At 43.8% G+C, this 21009-nt stretch overlaps 1 protein-coding gene across 2 annotated transcripts in view; it reads right to left on the bottom strand.

The window, feature by feature from the left end:
- The window catches only part of map2k1 (mitogen-activated protein kinase kinase 1), a 53448-nt gene that overhangs the window by 14323 nt on the left and 18116 nt on the right, over nucleotides 1-21009 (bottom strand). For both annotated transcript variants that reach the window (XM_036968829.2, XM_090230829.1), the window contains 4 exons: nucleotides 15532-15609; nucleotides 13744-13795; nucleotides 9712-9836; nucleotides 7432-7642 (listed from right to left, as the gene is read on the bottom strand). In XM_036968829.2, the coding sequence (XP_036824724.2) occupies nucleotides 7432-7642; nucleotides 9712-9836; nucleotides 13744-13795; nucleotides 15532-15609 (466 nt within the window). The remainder of the gene's footprint in view (nucleotides 1-7431; nucleotides 7643-9711; nucleotides 9837-13743; nucleotides 13796-15531; nucleotides 15610-21009) is intronic.

Raw genomic sequence — 21009 nt, 5'->3', positions numbered from 1 at the left:
ATAGCTGCCATTTTACAGACTCCTGACCCAGACAAGATGACGAGGTGCCACTGCAGTGGATAGCTGCCATTTTACAGACTCCTGACCAAGACGAGATGACGAGGTGCCACTGCAGTGGATAGCTGCCATTTTACAGACTCCTGACCAAGACGAGATGACGAGGTGCCACTGCAGTGGATAGCTGCCATTTTACAGACTCCTGACCCAGACGAGATGACGAGGTGCCACTGCAGTGGATAGCTGCCATTTTACAGACTCCTGACCCAGACAAGATGACGAGGTGCCACTGCGAGTGGATAGCTGCCATTTTACAGACTCCTGACCCAGACAAGATGACGAGGTGCCACTGCGAGTGGATAGCTGCCATTTTACAGACTCCTGACCCAGACAAGATGACGAGGTGCCACTGCGAGGGGATAGATGCCATTTTACAGACTCCTGACCCAGACAAGATGACGAGGTGCCACTGCGAGTGGATAGATGCCATTTTACAGACTCCTGACCCAGACAAGATGACGAGGTGCTACTGCGAGGGGATAGATGCCATTTTACAGACTCCTGACCCAGACAAGATGACGAGGTGCCACTGCGAGTGGATAGCTGCCATTTTACAGACTCCTGACCCAGACAAGATGACGAGGTGCCACTGCGAGTGGATAGCTGCCATTTTACAGACTCCTGACCCAGACAAGATGACGAGGTGCCACTGCGAGGGGATAGATGCCATTTTACAGACTCCTGACTAGCGTTATTTTGTGCTTTTTTTGTTGTTGTTGCTGATCTTAACAATTTTTGTACATAATGTTTCCGCCATAATTTGCTATGACTGGGAAAAAAAAGCTTCTTGACATCAGAACAGCGACCACTAACCTCGATTTGGATGAAGATTTAAACTTCAATGAGTCGGCAGATCTGGATCTTATGCTTTTACCCCGGACCTGATCCCAAGAACTCGAAAGAGGAAGCAGAGGCGAAAGAGCAGGGGCAAGCGAGGCGGCATCATGATTAGACTACGTCTGCGAGCATCTAGAACACCGTCGCCTTCCTGTTTTGTTTGGGTAACATACAATCAATAGAGAGAAAAAAAAAACTGGTCGAGCTCCGTTCCAGATCTGAAGAACTGTAATATCTTTTCACAGAGTAGTGGCGAGGACATGGATAATATAAACCTCGCTGGCTTTTCCATTTTGTATTTTTATTTAACCTTTATTTTAACTAGGCAAGTCAGTTTAAGAAACAAATTCTTACTTACAATGACGGCCTAACCCGGTCACACCCAGACGACGCTGGGCCAATTGTGCACCGCCCTGTGGCACTCCCAATCACGGCCGGATGTGATACAGCCCGGATTCGAACCAGGGACTGCAGTCTCTTGCATGGGCTCCCGCCACTCGGGAGCCCATGCATTGTCAAGATAGGACGGCAGGTAAGATGAGAAGGGGAGGGGTTAAAAAACAGCTGGTGTCCAAGCTCTAATGTTAAAGGGATACGCCAGGAGTTTTAGTAATTAATCTACTTCCCCAGAATCATATTTGGTATTTGGTATTTTATTAGGATCCCCATTAGCTGTAGCAAAAGAAGCAGCTACTCTTTCTGGGGTCCACACAGAACACAGGAAACAGAACACAGAACATAGAACACGGAACACGGAACACAGAACACGGAACATGAACCATAATACAGACTGACATAATACAGAACATCATTAGACAAGAACAGCTCAAGGACAGAACTACACACATGTTTTTTAAAGGCACACGTAGCCTACATACTGTATATGTTTTGACCATGACAGTTTACAATCTAAGGTAACGCCAAGTAATTTAGTCTGCTCAACTTGTTCAACAGCCACACCATTCATTACCAGATTCAGCTGAGGTCTAGAACATAGGCTCTTAGTTTTAGAGATGTTCAGGACCAGTTTATTACTGGCCACCCATTCCAAAACAGACTGCAACTCTGTGTTAAGGGTTTCAGTGACTTCATTAGCTGTGGTTGCTGATGGGTATATGGTTGAATCATCAGCATACATGGACACATGCTTTGTTTTAATGCCAGTGGCAGGTCATTGGTAAAAATAGAAAAGAGTAGGGGGCCTAGAGAGCTGCCCTGCGGTACACCACACTTTACTTGTTTGACATTAATGAAGCTTCCATTAAAGAAAACCCTTTGAGTTCAATTAGATAGAAATCTCTGAATCCACGATATGGCAGAGGTTGAAAAGCCATAGCACAACTTTTCTCAACAACAGGTTATGGTAAACAATATCAAAGGCAGCACTGAGGCACTTAAATCTAACAGTACAGCTCCCACAATCTTGTCATTATCAATTTCTTCCAACCAATCATCAGTCATTTGTGTCAGTGCAGTACATGTTGAGTACCCTTCTCTATAAGCATGCTGAAAGTCTGTCGTTAATTTGTTTACGGAGAAATAGCATTGTATTTGGTCAAACACAATTTTTTCCAAAAAGTTGATAGGTCTCCTAGAACCAGTAAAGGCCTCTTTACCACTCTTGGGTAGCGGAATGACTTTGGCTTCCCTCCAGGCCTGAGGACAAAGACTTTCCTCTAGACTCAGATTAAAGATATGACAGATAGGAGTGGCTATAGAGTCAATAAGCCATCTGATTGGATAAAAGATGGAGTTGAATGTGTTTCTGCCCATAATTTCATTTAAAGTACTCCAAAGTGTTTTTTTCATTGTTCTTTATAACATTGATCTTGGCTTCATAATACAGTTTCTTCTTCTTTGTGTTGAGTTTAGTCACATAACTTCTCAATTTGCAGTAAATCAGCCAGTCAGATGTACAGCCAGACATATTAGCCACTCCTTTTGTCCCATCTCTTTCAACCATACAGTTTCAACCATACAGTTTTTTCAATTCCTCATCAATCCATGGAGCCTTATTAACAGCTCTAACAGTCAGTTTCATGTTTATCAATAATTGGAAGAAGCAATGTCATAAATTCATCAAGTGCTCCTCATTAATCACATCAGACCAATAAATATTTGTAACATCGTTCACTTCAGAGTCACAATCTGTTGTATGATCTCTTATACACTAGTTTAGGCCCAGCTGTTGGAACTTTGTCTTTCCTGTATATAGCCACTATATTGTGATCAGTGCATCCAATGGGTACGGATACAGGTTTCGAACAACGTTCTACAGTATTAGTATAAATGTGATCGATACCTGTGGATGATCTTGTTCCTGTAGTGTTTGTAAACACCCTGGTAGGTTAATAACCTGAACCAGATTACAGACACTGGTCACAGTGAGAAGCTTCCTCTTGAGCGGACAGCTTGATGAAAACCAGTCAATATTCAGGTCCTCAAGAAAGTAGACCTCTCTGTTTACATCACATACACTATCAAGCATTTCACACATATTATTTAGATACTGACTGTTGGCACTTGGTGGCCTATAGCAACACCCCACAATAAAAGGCTTTAGATAAAGTGCCAAGTGAACCTGCAACCACAACACTTCAATAACACATAATATCTTCTCTAAGCATTACAGGGAATATGAAATATGGAATCAGAAATGGATAATATATGAATGCTATCTGATGGTAGCAAGTTATTGATTTCATGAACCTTATTTCTAAGGCATCATATATTAATATGGGCTATTTTCAGCCCTTTCCTGGGTAGCTTATCAGAGACATAATATGAAAAGAGGAAACAAAACAAGAGAAAATAATACACATTTAGCAGTCCAGTAATCAGTTGGTGTGTGTGTGTGTGCTGCGGGGTTGAGGCTCTGAACCCATAGGCTTGGCTCTCTCATCCCTTCCAGGCTTCTGGGAGGGAGGGTGTACAATGAGCCTGTCGTAGCGGATGTAAGCAATGTCCCCACACGCTCTGGCAGCCTTCATGGCTGGGATAAGTTACTTCCTCTTCTGGCGCACAGCTTCAGGATAGTCCTTCTTGAGGAAGATGTACGTTCCTCTCAAGTTCTTGACTCTTTCCAGAACAGCTACCTTGTCATTTAACCTCAAGAACTTGCCCACTATCGGCCTGGACCTGTCACCTGGGCCTGTCACCTGGGCCTGTCACCTGGGCCTGTCACCTGGACCTGTCACCTGGACCTGTCACCTGGACCTGTCACCTGGACCGATGGTGGGTGTTACAGTTCTGTGGGTGCGCTCCACCTCAATCTTCCTGTGGTCCATCTTCAATTTCTCAGAGATCATTTCCCTCACTTTGTCCTCCGATTCCATCCAGGTCTCATGTGGAGATTCGGCAATTCCATCCACAACCATGTTGTTCCGCCTTGATTGTCCCTCGAGTCTGATTTATCTGTCATTGTTATCATGGATTCACACACAGAACTGATGTCCTCTCTCAATGACTTACAGATTACTGTCATCTTGCCATTCTCCTGTTTCAACTCATCGAGCTGACCCTGGGAGAACGGCAAACTGTTCTTCAGGTCCTGGACCTCTCTGGTCAGGTCGTCCATTATTTTATTAGTAGGATCCATGAGTATTTGGACAAAAACACTTGAAACTATTTTCTTGTTGTTGTAACAACTGCTTATAGGTCTCTTTTTGTTCGTTTAAAAGATCCTTGTCCACACCATTGTCCTCAACGGTACTCCCGTCGGCTTTGGTCTTTGTCATGGTAGCTAGCAATGAGAGAGACTCTAACCCAGAAGCTTATAAGAAATCCCACTACAACCTCCGACGAGCCAACAAACCAAGAAAAGCGTCAATACAGGAATAAGATTGAATCCTACCACACCAGCTCTGATGCTTGTCGGATCTGGCAGGGCTTGCAAACTACCACGGTCTACAAAGGTAAACCAAGCTGCGATCTGCCCAGTGACGCGAGCCTACCAGACAAGGTAAATGCCTTCTATGCTCGCTGGAGGATGAATGAGAGCACCAGCTGTTCCAGACTGTGTGATCACGCTCTCTGTAGCCGATGTGAGTAAGACCTTTAAACAGGTTAACATTCACAAGGCCACACACGGATTACCAGGACGCGTACTTCACTGACATTTTCAATCTCTCTCTGACCCAGTCTGTAATACCTACATGTTTCAAGCAGACCGCCATAGTCCCTGTGCCCAAGGAAGCAAAGGTAACCTGCCTAAATTATTATCGTCCTGTAGTACTCACATCGGTAACCATGAAACGCTTTGAAAGGCTGGTCAAGGCTCACACCAACACTATCATCCCAGACACCATGGACCCACTCCAATTCTCATACCGCCCCAACAGAACCGCAATCTCACTGCCCTCTCCCACCTGGACAGGAGGAACACCTATGTTAAAAAGTTGTTAATTGATTACAACTCAGCGTTCAACACCATATTACATATTACCCTTCAAGCTCATCACTAGGCTCAGGACCCTGGGGCTTTCTGACCGGCCACACCCAGGTGGTGAGGGAAGGCAACAACACACTGACCCTCAATGTGGGGGCCCATCAGGAGTGCGTGCTTAGTCCCCTCCTCCCGGTTCACCCGACTGCGTGGCCACGCACGACACCAACACCATCATTAATATTTCCGACGGCATGACGGTGGTAGGCCTGATCACTGACGACGACGAGACAGCCTATAGGGATCGTGGAAACGGAAAGCCCGAGCATGCCCCCATCCGCAAAGCAGGTTCGAGAGCTTCAAGTTTCTCGGTGTCCACATCACTAAGGAATTATCATGGTCCAACACAGTTGTGAAGAAGGCACGAAGAAATCCCCCCCCAGGAGGCTGAAAAGATTTGGCCTGGGCCTTCAAAAAGTTATACCATCGAGAGCATCCTGACTGGCTGCGTCACTGCCTGGTATGGCAACTGCTCGGCATCTGACCGCAAGGCTCTACAGAGGGTAGTGCGTACGGCCCAGGACGTCATTGGGGCCACGCTCCAGGACCTCTATACCAGGTGGTGTCAGAGCCATAAAATTATTTGTAAAAGACTCCAGCCGCCCAAATCATAGACTGTTCTCTCTTCTACCGCACAGCAAGCGGTACCAGTGCACCAAGTCTGGAACCAACAGGACCCTGAACAGCTTCTACCCCCAAGCCATAACAATGCTGAATAGTTAGTTAAGTAGTTAATTAGTTAGTTAGTCTGGCTATTTGGTTACTTATTTAAACATCTACATTGACCCCCCCCCCTCCCCCCTCCCCCCCTTTTAGTTGTTGCACTAACTCTTCTGACGCATCACATACGCTGCTGCCACTGTTAATTATCTATCCTGTTGCCTAGTTACTTTACCCCTCCCCATATGTACATGTACACCTCTAGTATCTCGTACCCCTGCACATTGACTTGGTCCTGGTACTCCCTGTATATAGCTCCACGTGTATATATATAGCTCCATGTGTATATATATATGGCTCCACGTGTATATATTTAGCTCCACGTGTATATATATATAGCTCCACGTGTATATATATAGCTCCACGTGTATATATATATAGCTCCACGTGTATATATATGGCTCCACGTGTATATATATAGCTCTACGTGTATATATATAGCTCCACGTGTATATATATGGCTCCACGTGTATATATTTAGCTCCACGTGTATATATATAGCTCCACGTGTATATATATATGGCTCCACGTGTATATATATGGCTCCACGTGTATATATATATAGCTCCACGTGTATATATATGGCTCCACGTGTATATATATAGCTCTACGTGTATATATATAGCTCCACGTGTATATATATGGCTCCACGTGTATATATTTAGCTCCACGTGTATATATATAGCTCCACGTGTATATATATATGGCTCCACGTGTATATATATGGCTCCACGTGTATATATATGGCTCCACGTGTATATATATATGGCTCCACGTGTATATATATAGCTCCACGTGTATATATATGGCTCCACGTGTATATATATAGCTCCACGTGTATATATATAGCTCCACGTGTATATATATAGCTCCACGTGTATATATTTAGCTCCACGTGTATATATATAGCTCCACGTGTATATATATAGCTCCACGTGTATATATATGGCTCCACGTGTATATATATAGCTCCACGTGTATATATATAGCTCCACGTGTATATATATAGCTCCACGTGTATATATATGGCTCCACGTGTATATAGCCTCGTTATCTTTACACATGTCTTTCATCATTGAGTCAGATATACTTGGATGTGTAGTGTCAGGGTTTGTTGCTTGCATGTCATGCCTAAAGTTTGCTAATCTTGCCAATGAAAAAAAATCATTAAAGTAGTTAGTACCCTATGGAACCCTATTCCCTATATAGTGCACTACTTTAGACCAGAGCCCTATGGAACCCTATTCCCTATATAGTGCGCTACTTTAGACCAGAGCCCTATGGAACCTTATTCCCTATATAGTGCACTACTTTAGACCAGAACCCTATTCCCTATATAGTGCACTACTTTAGACCAGAGCCCAGACACTCACAGCTGACTGGCTGTCCGGGGGGTATGGGCTTGGGAGAGGTGGTGTCACTAGAACAGGCGTCCCCTTCCACCGGGAACCCATAGATAATTTCCAGTTCGCGGGCGTCGGGGGGAGGGATGGGAAAGCGTCCGACAGCCATCTCAACCAGAGAGAGACCCATACTCCAGATATCAGACTGGACAGAGTAGTGAGTTCCCTGGAGACGCTCCGGCTGGGGGGGGGGGGGGGGGGGGGATAGAGATAGAGATAGAGAGACAGGATGAATGATAAGAGCCAACATAGTGCAAAGCTCTCTGGTGAATACAGTGATACACTGCCTGAATGCTTTTCAAGCAACAAATACATACATACATAATTATATTCCAGACAGTAAACAGAACTAAAAGTATAACTCTTTCAGATCTAAAACTAAACTGTCAGTGTTTCCTGTTTTGGTTTTGGACCTAGCAATCCACAGCTGGTTCAAATAATAACTATAAAAAATAAAGTTTGATGATGAGTTGATTATTTGAATCAGGTGTGTAGTGTTAGGGCAAAAGCCATAGATGTCAAGAGACCAGGCCAGTCCTCCTAAAGCCTAATTCATTCTGTAAAATGGCGTCCCTGCACACAACTACACAGGATCCCCATTTTGCGTAGCTATTTGTAGTTCTTGTGTACTATGGTAGCTATCTGTAGCTATTTGTAGTTTTTGTGAACTATGGTAGGTATTTGTAGCGATTTATAGCTATTGCATTATGTAAACTCAGCAAAAAAAGAAACGTCACTTTATCAGGACCCCGTCTTTCAAAGATAATTAGTAAAAATCCATTGTAAAGGGTTTAAACACCGTTTCCCATTGCTTGTTCAATGAACCATAAACAATTAATGAACATGCACCTGTGGAACGGTCGTTAAGACACTAACAGCTTATAGACGGTAGGCAATTAAGGTCACAGTTATGAAAACTTAGGACACTAAAGAGACCTTTCTACTTACTCTGAAAAATACCAAAAGAAAGATGCCCAGGTTCCCTGCTCATCTGTGTCAACGTGCCTTAGGCATGCTGCAAGGAGACACGAGGACTGCAGATGTGGCCAGGGCAATAAATTGCAGCGCTACAGGGAGACAGGACGGACATCTGATTGTCCTCACAGTGGCAGACCACGTGTAACACCTGCACAGGATCGGGACATCCGAACATCACACCTGTGTGACAGGTACAGGATGGCAACAACAACTGTCCGAGTTACACCAGGAACACACAATCCCTCCATCAGTGCTCAGACTGTCCGCAATAGGCCGAGAGAGGCTGGACTGAGGGCTTGTAAGCCTGTTGTAAGGCAGGTCCTCACCAGACATCACCGGCAACAACGTCGCCTATGGGCACAAACCCACCGTCGCTGGACCAGACAGGACTGGCAAAAAGTGCTCTTCACTGACGAGTCGTGTTTTTGTCTCACCAGGGGTGATGGTCGGATTCGCATTTATCATCGAAGGAATGAGCGTTACACTGAGGCCTGTACTCTGGAGCGGGATCGATTTGGAGGGTCCGTCCTGGTCTGGGGCGGAGTATCACAGCATCATCGGACTGAGCTTGTTGTCATTGCAGGCAATCTCAATGCTGTGCGTTACAGGGAAGACATCCTCCTCCCTCATGTGGTACCCTTCCTGCAGGCTCATCCTGACATGACCCTCCAGCATGACAATGCCACCAGACATACTGCTCGTTCTGTGTGTGATTTCCTGCAAGACAGGAATGTCAGCGTTCTGCCATGGTCAGCGAAGAGCCCAGATGTCAATCCCATTGAGCACGTCTGGGACCTTAGATCGGCGGGTGAGGGCTAGGGTCATTCCCCTCAGAAATGTCCGGGAACTTGCAGGTGCCTTGGTGGAAGAGTGGGATAACATCTCACAGCAAGAACTGGAAAATCTGTGCAGTCCATGAGGAAGAGATGCACTGCAGTACTTAATGCAGCTGGTGGCCACACCAGATACTGACTGTTACTTTTGATTTTGACCCCCCCTTTGTTCAGGGACACATTATTCAATTTCTGTTAGTCACATGTCTGTGGAACTTGTTCAGTTTATGTCTCAGTTGTTGAATTTTGTTATTCTCAAACAAATATTTACACATGTTAAGTTTGCTGAAAATAAACGCAGTTGACAGTGAGAGGAGGTTTATTTTCTTGCTGAGTTTTACTATGTAGGGTACAAATAGGGCTGAACAGTAGCTGAGGAGACAGACAGAGTGTGAGGGCAGCAGTGGAGAACTATAGGTCGGCTACTGGAGTAACTTACAGACATGTAGGAGCGGGTTCCCACAAAGGAGTTGGCCATGGAGTCGATGAGCTGACCGCTCACTCCAAAGTCACACAGCTTGATCTCACCACGGGAGTTAACCAGGATGTTAGATGGCTTCACATCTGAGAGAGAGACAGGCAGAGAGGGAGACAGGCAGAGAGGGAGACAGGCAGAGAGGGAGACAGGCAGAGAGGGAGACAGGCAGTGAGGGAGACAGGCAGTGAGGGAGACAGGCAGAGAGGGAGACAGGCAGAGAGGGAGACAGGCAGAGAGGCAGAGAGGGAGACAGGCAGAGAGGCAGAGAGGGAGACAGGCAGAGAGGGAGACAGGCAGAGAGGCAGAGAGGGAGACAGGCAGAGAGGGAGACAGACAGAGAGGGAGACAGGCAGAGAGGGAGACAGGCAGAGAGGGAGACAGGCAGAGAGGGAGACAGGCAGAGAGGGAGACAGGCAGAGAGGGAGACAGGCAGAGAGGGAGACAGGCAGAGAGGGAGACAGGCAGAGAGGGAGACAGGCAGAGAGGCAGAGAGGGAGACAGGCAGAGAGGGAGAGGATGAGCAAGAAAGAGGCATGAAACATTTAAGAGGGTACAGTCTGTTCCAGTTTGCTCCCTAGTAAATCTAGGACCACGGAGGGACAGACCAGACATGTACTGGGGTGAATCTAGAACCACGGAGGGACAGACCAGTCATGTACTGGGGTGAATCTAGAACCACGGAGGGACAGACCAGTCATGTACTGGAGTAAATCTAGAACCACGGAGGGACAGACCAGTCATGTACTGCAGTAAATCTAGAACCACGGAGGGACAGACCAGTCATGTACTGGGGTAAATCTAGAACCACGGAGGGACAGACCAGTCATGTACTGGGGTAAATCTAGAACCACGGAGGGACAGACCCGTCATGTACTGGGGTAAATCTAGAACCACGGAGGGACCAACCAGTCATGTACTGGGGTAAATCTAGAACCACAGAGGGACAGACCAGTCATGTACTGGGGTGAATCTAGAACAACGGAGGGACAGACCAGTCGTGTACCGGGGTGAATCTAGAACCACGGAGGGACAGACCAGTCGTGTACTGCAGTAAATCTAGAACCACGGAGAGACACACCAGTCATGTACTGGGGTAAATCTAGAACCACGGAGGGACAGACCAGTCATGTACTGGGGTAAATCTAGAACCACGGAGGGACAGACCAGTCATGTACTGGGGTAAATCTAGAACCACGGAGGGACAGACCAGTCAAGTTAAAGTCAATTATCAAAAAAATGGTTTCAACAGTGTGTTGTTAATTCTTTTTGAAAATTTGTTTACGACATTTGTTTTTAGGAATATTGAGAATGTAATAGTTTAGTCATACAGTGGAAGTTTGTCTGGAAGATAGTTACAGTGGAAGTTTGTCTGGAAGATAGTTACAGTGGAAGTTTGTCTGGATACCCTGAATCAAAAAATGTCCTAGACTTTTGTTCTGGTCTTTCTCCTCTCGAGGTTATGGCGATAGTGACTCCACACGGTATTTAGACGCCTGGAAAGGATATTTCAACCGAGAACAGTGTGAGCCCCCCCCCCCCCCCCGAGAACAGTGTGAGCCCCCCCCCCAAGAACAGTGTGAGCCCCCCACCCCCAAGAACAGTGTGACCCCCCCCCCCCCAAGAACAGTGTGAGCCCCCCCCCCAAGAACAGTGTGACCCCCCCCCAAGAACAGTGTGAGCCCCCCCCCCAAGAACAGTGTGAGCCCCCCCCCCCAAGAACAGTGTGAGCCCCCCCCCCCAAGAACAGTGTGACCCCCCCCCCCCCCCAAGAACAGTGTGAGCCCCCCCAAGAACAGTGTGAGCCCCCCCAAGAACAGTGTGAGCCCCCCCCCCCCCCAAGAACAGTGTGAGCCCCCCCAAGAACAGTGTGAGCCCCCCCCCCCCCCCCGTCTAACCGGCTGAAGTACAGGTGACAACGACGTTCACTACGGTCCTGGGAACAATCAGATTATTTCCCAGATATTGATATCGGGACACGATGAAGAGCCATCCTCTCTGACAGTCACGAGTTACATTGTGAGGATGAACTGTAAAGCCATATGAAGAGGGGAAGTGGAGGGGGGGGGGGGTCAACCGTGCCTGTAATTGATTTTGGGTTGACTGTGGGTTGTCTGAAAAATGAAATGTATAGTAATTTAGACCAAAAATGTATTGGAGATACCAATCTGTCATTAACATGCCACTCACGGCAGTGTAAAACAAGGAGAAATGTGGGCCGTACAGAGAACACTTAAAGCTGTAAATATAAAATAAAAATACTCTATGTTAACATCACTAGTACATCACAGTACATATTACTTCCTGTCTGTAAACGTACATTCTGCCAGCGCCTCTGGGGGTCTTAAAAATGGAGTGATAGAACCAACGTGAAACACTAGGGACTGAAGGAGAGACGGAGCTCTTCCCCTAAACTGTGAGGAGAGCATCAAGTGAGGGGAGGGTGTACTGCTCATCCTGCAGGTGGCTTCTGAAACTAATTCAATATTTCTAATAATTCTTTGAGTCTAAAGAGAGGCGTTTCTTCCCAGGAAACCTTATCTTTTCATGTCCTCCAAGAGGGAGGGTATCAGAAACCCATTTGGGCAAATTCTAACAATGCTAACAGTGCTAACAATGCTAACAATGCTAACAACGCTAACAGTGCTAACAGTGATAACTATGCTAACAGTGCTAACAATGCTAACAGTGCTAATGCTAACAATGCTAACCATAATTGGAGCATTGATGGTACAGTACATACAGGCTTTTGTTTTACTAATCCCAAATATGGATCTCATTTTCAGTGAAGATCTAGCATCCCATTTGGATAGAACAGATGGGATGGATAATGGTCCTCGCCCTAATCTCAATTATGTGACAATTATTAAGCATGTATTTTCTGTCTTCCTTGTTCAAGTCAATATGTTTTCTAGGTGGTGTGGAACAAATCAAATCCAATTTAATTTTATTTGTCACATACACATGGTTAGCAGATGTTAATGGTCACATACACGTGGTTAGCAGATGTTAATGCGAGTGTAGCGAAATGCTTGTGCTTCTAGTTCCGACAATGCAGTAATAACCAACGAGTAATCTAGCTAACAATTCCAAAACTACTACCTTATACACACAAGTGTAAAGGGATAAAGAATATGTACATAAAGATATATGAATGAGTGATGGTACAGAGCGGCATAGGCAAGATACAGTAGATGGTATTGAGTACAGTATATACATATGAGATGAGTAATGTAGGGTATGTAAACAAAGTGGCATAGTGAGTGATCGCTGTTCAAGACGAGGGAATGTTGGAAACTAATTCATTGACTTGAGCATTGTTTTAGTATGTTTATAATCATATAAGTAACCTAGCAATAGTGATCCACGTTGTTATGCAGTGTGGTTTTAATAAAATCTAGTTTGAGCTAATTTATTTTTCTGAGTACGACTGGAATTCGAACCAGAATCTTAGAACCAGACTGCGCTATTTCACTCTAGGATTATATTTCCCTGTTGAACAAATGTGATTGGATGGTTCACAAACCACTCAGAGCATGACCAGTAATCCCAAATACAGCTCAATCTCTGCACAGAGAAAGTATGGGCAACAGTGTCAAACACCAAGACGGTATGGTCCCCAGTGTCAAACACCAAGACGGTATGGTCCCCAGTGTCAAACAGCAAGACAGTATGGTCCACAGTGTTAAACACCAAGACGGTATGGTCCACAGTGTCAAACACCAAGACGGTATGGTCCCCAGTGTCAAACACCAAGACGGTATGGTCCCCAGTGTCAAACACCAAGACGGTATGGTCCCCAGTGTCAAACACCAAGACGGTATGGTCCACAGTGTCAAACACCAAGACGGTATGGTCCCCAGTGTCAAACACCAAGACGGTATGGTCCCCAGTGTCAAACACCAAGACGGTATGAATGACAATATGAATGATTAGCTATAAATCTGCAGTTTTGAAATAAATGAATATCTTTTGAACCTCCTTTCTCCGTCTCACCTCTATGCATGATCTTGTGTTTCTCTCTCAGGTAGGACAGGCCTTTAATCACCTGGAGGAGCAGAGGGACAGACACCATCAGTAGACACCATCAGTAGACACCATCAGCAGACACCATCAGCAGACACCATCAGCAGACACCATCAGCATACACCATCAGCAGACACCATCAGCAGACACCATCAGCAGACACCATTAGCAGACACCATTAGCAGACACCATCAGCATACACCATCAGCAGACACCATTAGCAGACACCATCAGCATACAGTACAATTGATATGGTTCCAAACATACTTTCATGGAAATCTCCCATTCATTCCTTTTTGTGTTGTAATTTTACATTTACTCAGTAAATGAGAGAGAGACAAAGCAACATCGTTAGACCCAACATAACGACGAGGAAACTCTCAAGAGAAGACAGGCCATGTGCTCACTGCCCACAACATGAGGTGGAAACTGAGCTGTACTTCCTAACCTCCTGCCCATATTAGACACACATAGGCAGACCTGGCTCTCAAGAGAAGACAGGCCATGTGCTCACTGCCCACAACATGAGGTGGAAACTGAGAGGCACTTCCTAACCTCCTGCCCATATTAGAGACACATAGGCAGACCTGGCTCTCAAGAGAAGACAGGCCATGTGCAACACTGCCCACAACATGAGGTGGAAACTGAGCTGCACTTCCTAACCTCCAGCCCATATTAGAGACACATAGGCAGACCTGGCTCTCAAGAGAAGACAGGCAATGTGCAACACTGCCCACAACATGAGGTGGAAACTGAGCTGCACTTCCTAACCTGAAATTGAATTCAGAGAGAGGGTCAGAGAGAGAGAGGGTCAGAGAGAGAGAGGGTCAGAGATAGAGGATTAGAGAGATAGAGGGCCAGAGAGATAGATGAAGAGAGATAGAGGGTCAGAGAGATAGAGGGTCAGAGAGATAGATGAAGAGAGATATAGATGAAGAGAGAGAGAGGGTCAGAGAGATAGACGAAGAGAGAGATAGAGGGTCAGAGAGATAGAGGGTCAGAGAGATAGATAAAGAGAGAGAGAGGGTCAGAGAGATAGATGGTCAGAGAGATAGATGAAGAGAGATAGATGAAGAGAGATAGAGGGTCAGAGAGATAGAGGGTCAGAGAGATAGAGGGTCAGAGAGATAGATGAAGAGAGAGAGAGGGTCAGAGAGATAGACGAAGAGAGATGGAGGGTCAGAGAGATAGAGGGTTAGAGAGATAGAGGGTCAGGGAGATAGATGAAGAGAGAGAGAGGGTCAGAGAGATAGATGGTCAGAGAGATAGATGGTCAGAGAGATAGATGAAGAGAGATAGATGAAGAGAGATAGAGGGTCAGAGAGATAGAGGGTCAGAGAGATAGATGGTCAGAGAGATAGATGAAGAGAGATAGATGAAGAGAGATAGAGGGTCAGAGAGATAGAGGGTCAGAGAGATAGATGAAGAGAGAGAGAGGGTCAGAGAGATAGACGAAGAGAGATGGAGGGTCAGAGAGATAGAGGGTTAGAGAGATAGAGGGTCAGGGAGATAGATGAAGAGAGAGAGAGGGTCAGAGAGATAGATGGTCAGAGAGATAGATGAAGAGAGATAGAGGGTCAGAGAGATAGAGGGTCAGAGAGATAGAGGGTCAGAGAGATAGATGAAGAGCGATAGATGAAGAGAGAGAGATAGAGGGTCAGAGATATAGATGAAGACAGAGATAGAGGGTCAGAGAGATAGAGGGTCAGAGAGATAGAGGGTCAGAGAGATAGACATAGATGTGTTTGAGGTACCCACAGCGATGCTGACTTTCCCCAGGATCTGTTCTGGTATCTTTCCTGCTTTCTTCAGAGACTGATCCAGAGAACCACCGTCCTGCAGACAGAGAGATGGACGGGGACAGAGGAACAGAGAGAATGATGGGGACAGAGGAACAGAGAGATGGATGGGGACAGAGGGACAGAGAGATGGACAGGGACAGAGAGATGGACGGGGACAGAGGAACAGAGAGAATGACGGGGACAGAGAGATGGACGGGGACAGAGGAACAGAGAGATGGACGGGGACAGAGGGACAGAGAGATGGACGGGGACAGAGGGACAGAGAGATGGATGGGGACAGAGGAACAGAGAGAGATGGACGGGGACAGAGGAACTACCTGCCAAATTTTCCACCATAATTTGCAAATAAATTCATTAAAAATCCTACAATGTGATTTTCTGAAAATGTTTTCCTCATTTTGTCTGTCATAGTTGAAGTCTACATATGATGAAAACTACAGGCCTCATCTTTTTAAGTGGGAGAACTTGCACAATTGGTGGCTGACTAAATACTGTATGTATGCATGTATGCATGTATGTGTGTATGTGTGTGTGTGTGTATGTATGTATGTGGGTATATATGTATGTGTGTGTATTATTGCACTGCTCTAGGGATGTAATTATTGTTTGGACCTTATTGACTATAATGTATTGATGTATTGTGTTGTTTTCACTCTTTATGTGAAGCTCAATGCAGAGAACGCCAGAAGAAGAGATATCATTTAATTACCATAGTGAATTATTGTAATGTTTGTTAATGTGCCAATTAATCCCATAAGGGATGGATTACCAATTAATCCTATAAGTGATGGATTACCATCCATAGTGCAGTGTAGTATAATGTAGTGTAGTGTAGTGTAGTATGGTTTAGGGTAGTACAGTGTGGTATGGTGTAGTATAGTATAGAATAGTGTAGTGTAGTGTAGTGTAGTATGGTTTAGGGTAGTACAGTGTGGTATGGTACAGTGTGGTATGGTGTAGTATAGTATAGAATAGTGTAGTGTAGTGTAGTGTAGTATGGTTTAGGGTAGTACAGTGTGGTATGGTACAGTGTGGTATGGTGTAGTATAGTATAGAATAGTGTAGTGTAGTGTAGTGTAGTGTAGTGTAGTGTAGTATGGTTTAGGGTAGTACAGTGTGGTATGGTACAGTGTGGTATGGTGTAGTATAGTATAGAATAGTGTAGTATAGTGTAGTGTAGTATGGTTTAGGGTAGTACAGTGTGGTATGGTACAGTGTGGTATGGTGTAGTATAGTATAGTGTAGTGTAGTATGGTTTAGGGTAGTACAGTGTGGTATGGTGTAGTATAGTATAGAATAGTGTAGTGTAGTGTAGTGTAGTATGGTTTAGGGTAGTACAGTGTGGTATGGTACAGTGTGGTATGGTGTAGTATAGTATAGAATAGTGTAGTGTAGTGTAGTGTAGTATGGTTTAGGGTAGTACAGTGTGGTATGGTGTAGTATAGTATAGTGTAGTGTAGTATGGTTTAGGGTAGTACAGTGTGGTATGGTGTAGTATAGTATAGAATAGTGTAGTATAGTGTAGTGTAGTGTAGTATAGTATAGAATAGTGTAGTATGGTGTAGTGTAGTATGGTTTAGGGTAGTACAGTGTGGTATGGTGTAGTATAGTATAGAATAGTGTAGTGTAGTGTAGTGTAGTATGGTTTAGGGTAGTACAGTGTGGTATGGTACAGTGTGGTATGGTGTAGTATAGTATAGAATAGTGTAGTATAGTGTAGTGTAGTATGGTTTAGGGTAGTACCGTGTGGTATGGTGTAGTATAGTATAGAATAGTGTTGTATAGTGTAGTGTAGTGTAGTGTAGTATGGTGTAGTGTAGTGTAGTGTAGTATGGTTTAGGGTAGTACAGTGTGGTATGGTACAGTGTGGTATGGTGTAGTATAGTATAGAATAGTGTAGTATAGTGTAGTGTAGTATGGTTTAGGGTAGTACAGTGTGGTATGGTGTAGTATAGTATAGAATAGTGTAGTATAGTGTAGTGTAGTATGGTTTAGGGTAGTACCGTGTGGTATGGTGTAGTATAGTATAGAATAGTGTAGTATAGTGTAGTGTAGTGTAGTGTAGTGTAGTATGGTTTAGGGTAGTACAGTGTGGTATGGTACAGTGTGGTATGGTGTAGTATAGTATAGAATAGTGTAGTGTAGTGTAGTGTAGTGTAGTGTAGTGTAGTATGGTTTAGGGTAGTACAGTGTGGTATGGTGTAGTATAGTATAGAATAGTGTAGTGTAGTGTAGTGTAGTATGGTTTAGGGTAGTACAGTGTGGTATGGTGTAGTATAGTATAGAATAGTGTAGTGTAGTGTAGTGTAGTATGGTATAGGGTAGTACAGTGTGGTATGGTGTAGTATAGTATAGAATAGTGTAGTGTAGTGTAGTGTAGTATGGTTTAGGGTAGTACAGTGTGGTATGGTGTAGTATAGTATAGAATAGTGTAGTGTAGTGTAGTGTAGTGTAGTGTAGTATGGTGTAGTGTAGTATGGTTTAGGGTAGTACAGTGTGGTATGGTGTAGTATAGTATAGAATAGTGTAGTGTAGTGTAGTGTAGTATGGTTTAGGGTAGTACAGTGTGGTATGGTGTAGTATAGTATAGAATAGTGTTGTATAGTGTAGTGTAGTGTAGTGTAGTATGGTGTAGTGTAGTGTAGTGTAGTATGGTTTAGGGTAGTACAGTGTGGTATGGTACAGTGTGGTATGGTGTAGTATAGTATAGAATAGTGTAGTGTAGTGTAGTGTAGTATGGTTTAGGGTAGTACAGTGTGGTATGGTGTAGTATAGTATAGAATAGTGTAGTGTAGTGTAGTGTAGTATGGTTTAGGGTAGTACAGTGTGGTATGGTGTAGTATAGTATAGTATAATGTAGTGTAGTGTAGTGTAGTATGGTTTAGGGTAGTAAAGTGTGGTATGGTACAGTGTGGTATGGTGTAGTATAGTATAGAATAGTGTAGTGTAGTGTAGTGTAGTGTAGTATGGTATAGGGTAGTACAGTGTGGTATGGTACAGTGTGGTATGGTGTAGTATAGTATAGAATAGTGTAGTGTAGTGTAGTGTAGTGTAGTATGGTATAGGGTAGTACAGTGTGGTATGGTACAGTGTGGTATGGTGTAGTATAGTATAGAATAGTGTAGTATAGTGTAGTGTAGTATGGTTTAGGGTAGTACAGTGTGGTATGGTACAGTGTGGTATGGTGCGGTGTATTATAGTGTAGTATAGTATAATGTAGTGTAGTGTAGTATGGTTTAGGGTAGTACAGTGTGGTATGGTGCGGTGTATTATAGTGTAGTATGGTGTAGTATAGTATAATGTAGTATAGTGTAGTGTAGTATGGTTTAGGGTAGTACAGTGTGGTATGGTGCGGTGTATTATAGTGTAGTATGGTGTAGTATAGTATAATGTAGTATAGTGTAGTGTAGTATGGTTTAGGGTAGTACAGTGTGGTATGGTGCGGTGTATTATAGTGTAGTATAGTATAATGTAGTGTAGTGTAGTGTAGTATGGTTTAGGGTAGTACAGTGTGGTATGGTGTAGTATGGTGTAGTATAATGTAGTGTAGTGTAGTGTAGTATGGTTTAGCGTAGTACCGTGTGGTATGGTGTGGTGTATTATAGTGTAGTATGGTGTAGTATAGTACAGTATAATATAGAGTGGTGTAGTATAGTGTAGTGTAGTATGGTTTAGCGTAGTACCGTGTGGTATGGTGCGGTGTATTATAGTGTAGTATGGTGTAGTATAGTGCAGTGTAGTATTGTGTATTGTGATGTATAATGGTGCAGTCTAGTATAGTGTGGTATAATGTAATGTAGTATAAGGGGGTGGAGTGGAGTGTAACCTATTGCAGTGTAGTATAGTACAGTATAATATAGTGTGGTATAGTATAGAGTGGTGTAGTATAGTATAGTGTAGTATGGTATAGTGTGGTATAGTGTAGTATAGTGTGGTATAATGTAATGTAGTATAAGGGGGTGGAGTGGAGTGTAACCTATTGCAGTGTAGTATAGTACAGTATAATATAGTGTGGTATAGTATAGAGTGGTGTAGTATAGTATAGTGTAGTATGGTATAGTGTGGTATAGTGTAGTATAGTGTAGTATAATGTAATGTAGTATAAGGGGGTGGAGTGGAGTGTAACCTATTGCAGTGTAGTATAGTACAGTATAATATAGTGTGGTATAGTATAGAGTGGTGTAGTATAATGTAATGTAGTATAAGGGGGTGGAGTGGAGTGTAACCTATTGCAGTGTAGTATAGTACAGTATAATATAGTGTGGTGTAGTATAGTATAGTGTAGTATAGTATAGTGTAGTATAGTGTAATATAGTGTGTGTAGTATAGTTAGCGTAATATGGTATAGCGTAGTATGGTGTAGTGCAGCATAGTTGGTGTAGTATGGTATAGTATTGTGTAGTGTAGCATAGTGTGGTATAATATTGTGTAGTGTAGCATAGTGTGGTATAATATTGTGTAGGATCGTATAGTGTGGTATAGTGCAGTGTAGTATAGTGTAGTATAGTGGTGTAGTGTGGTATAGTATTGTGTGGTATAGTATTGTGTAGTGCAGTATAGTGTAGTATAGTATAGTGGTGTAGTGTGGTATAGTATTGTGTGGTATAGTATTGTGTAGTGTAGTATAGTGTAGTATAGTATAGTGGTGTAGTGTGGTAGTACCATGTGTTCCATACAGATGCTGATCTCTCCATCGCTGTAGAAGGTGTAGTATCGTGCATTGTAGTGTAGTATAGTGTAGTATGGTGTAGTATAGTGTAGCATACTATAATGTGGTGTAGTGTAGTATAGTAGTACCATGTGTTCCATACAGATGCTGATCTATCCATCGCTGTAGAAGGTATAGTATAGTACAGGGTAGTATAGTGTAGTGTAGTGTAGTATAGTGTAGTATAATGCAGCATACTATAATGGTATGGTGTAGTATAGTGTAGCATATTATATCCTAGTATTTTGTAGTATGGTGCAGTATACTATAATGTGGTGTAGTGTAGTGTGGTAGTACCATGTGTTCCATACAGATGCTGATCTCTCCATCGCTGTAGAAGGTGTAGTATAGTGCAGGGTAGTGTAGTATAGTGTAGTAGGGTGTAGTATAGTGAGGTATAGTAGTACCATGTGTTCCATACAGATGCTGATCTCTCCATCGCTGTAGAAGGTGTAGTATAGTGCAGCATACTATAATGTGGTGTAGTATATTATATCCTAGTATTTTGTAGTATGGTGCAGTATACTATAATGTGATATGGTGTAGTATAGTGTAGTATATTATATCCTAGTATTTTGTAGTATGGTGCAGTATACTATAATGTGGTGTGGTGTAGTCTGGTAGTACCATGTGTTCCATACAGATGCTGATCTCTCCATCACTGTAGAAGGTATAGTATAGTACAGGGTAGTATAGTGTAGTGTAGTATAGTGTAGTAGGGTGTAG

Source organism: Oncorhynchus mykiss, chromosome 4, assembly GCF_057628025.1.
Source record: "Oncorhynchus mykiss isolate SJ-2025 chromosome 4, ASM5762802v1, whole genome shotgun sequence".
NCBI lineage: Eukaryota > Metazoa > Chordata > Actinopteri > Salmoniformes > Salmonidae > Oncorhynchus > Oncorhynchus mykiss.
Note: the sequence above shows the minus strand (reverse complement) of the source record. Positions and strands in the feature narration are given on the sequence as shown.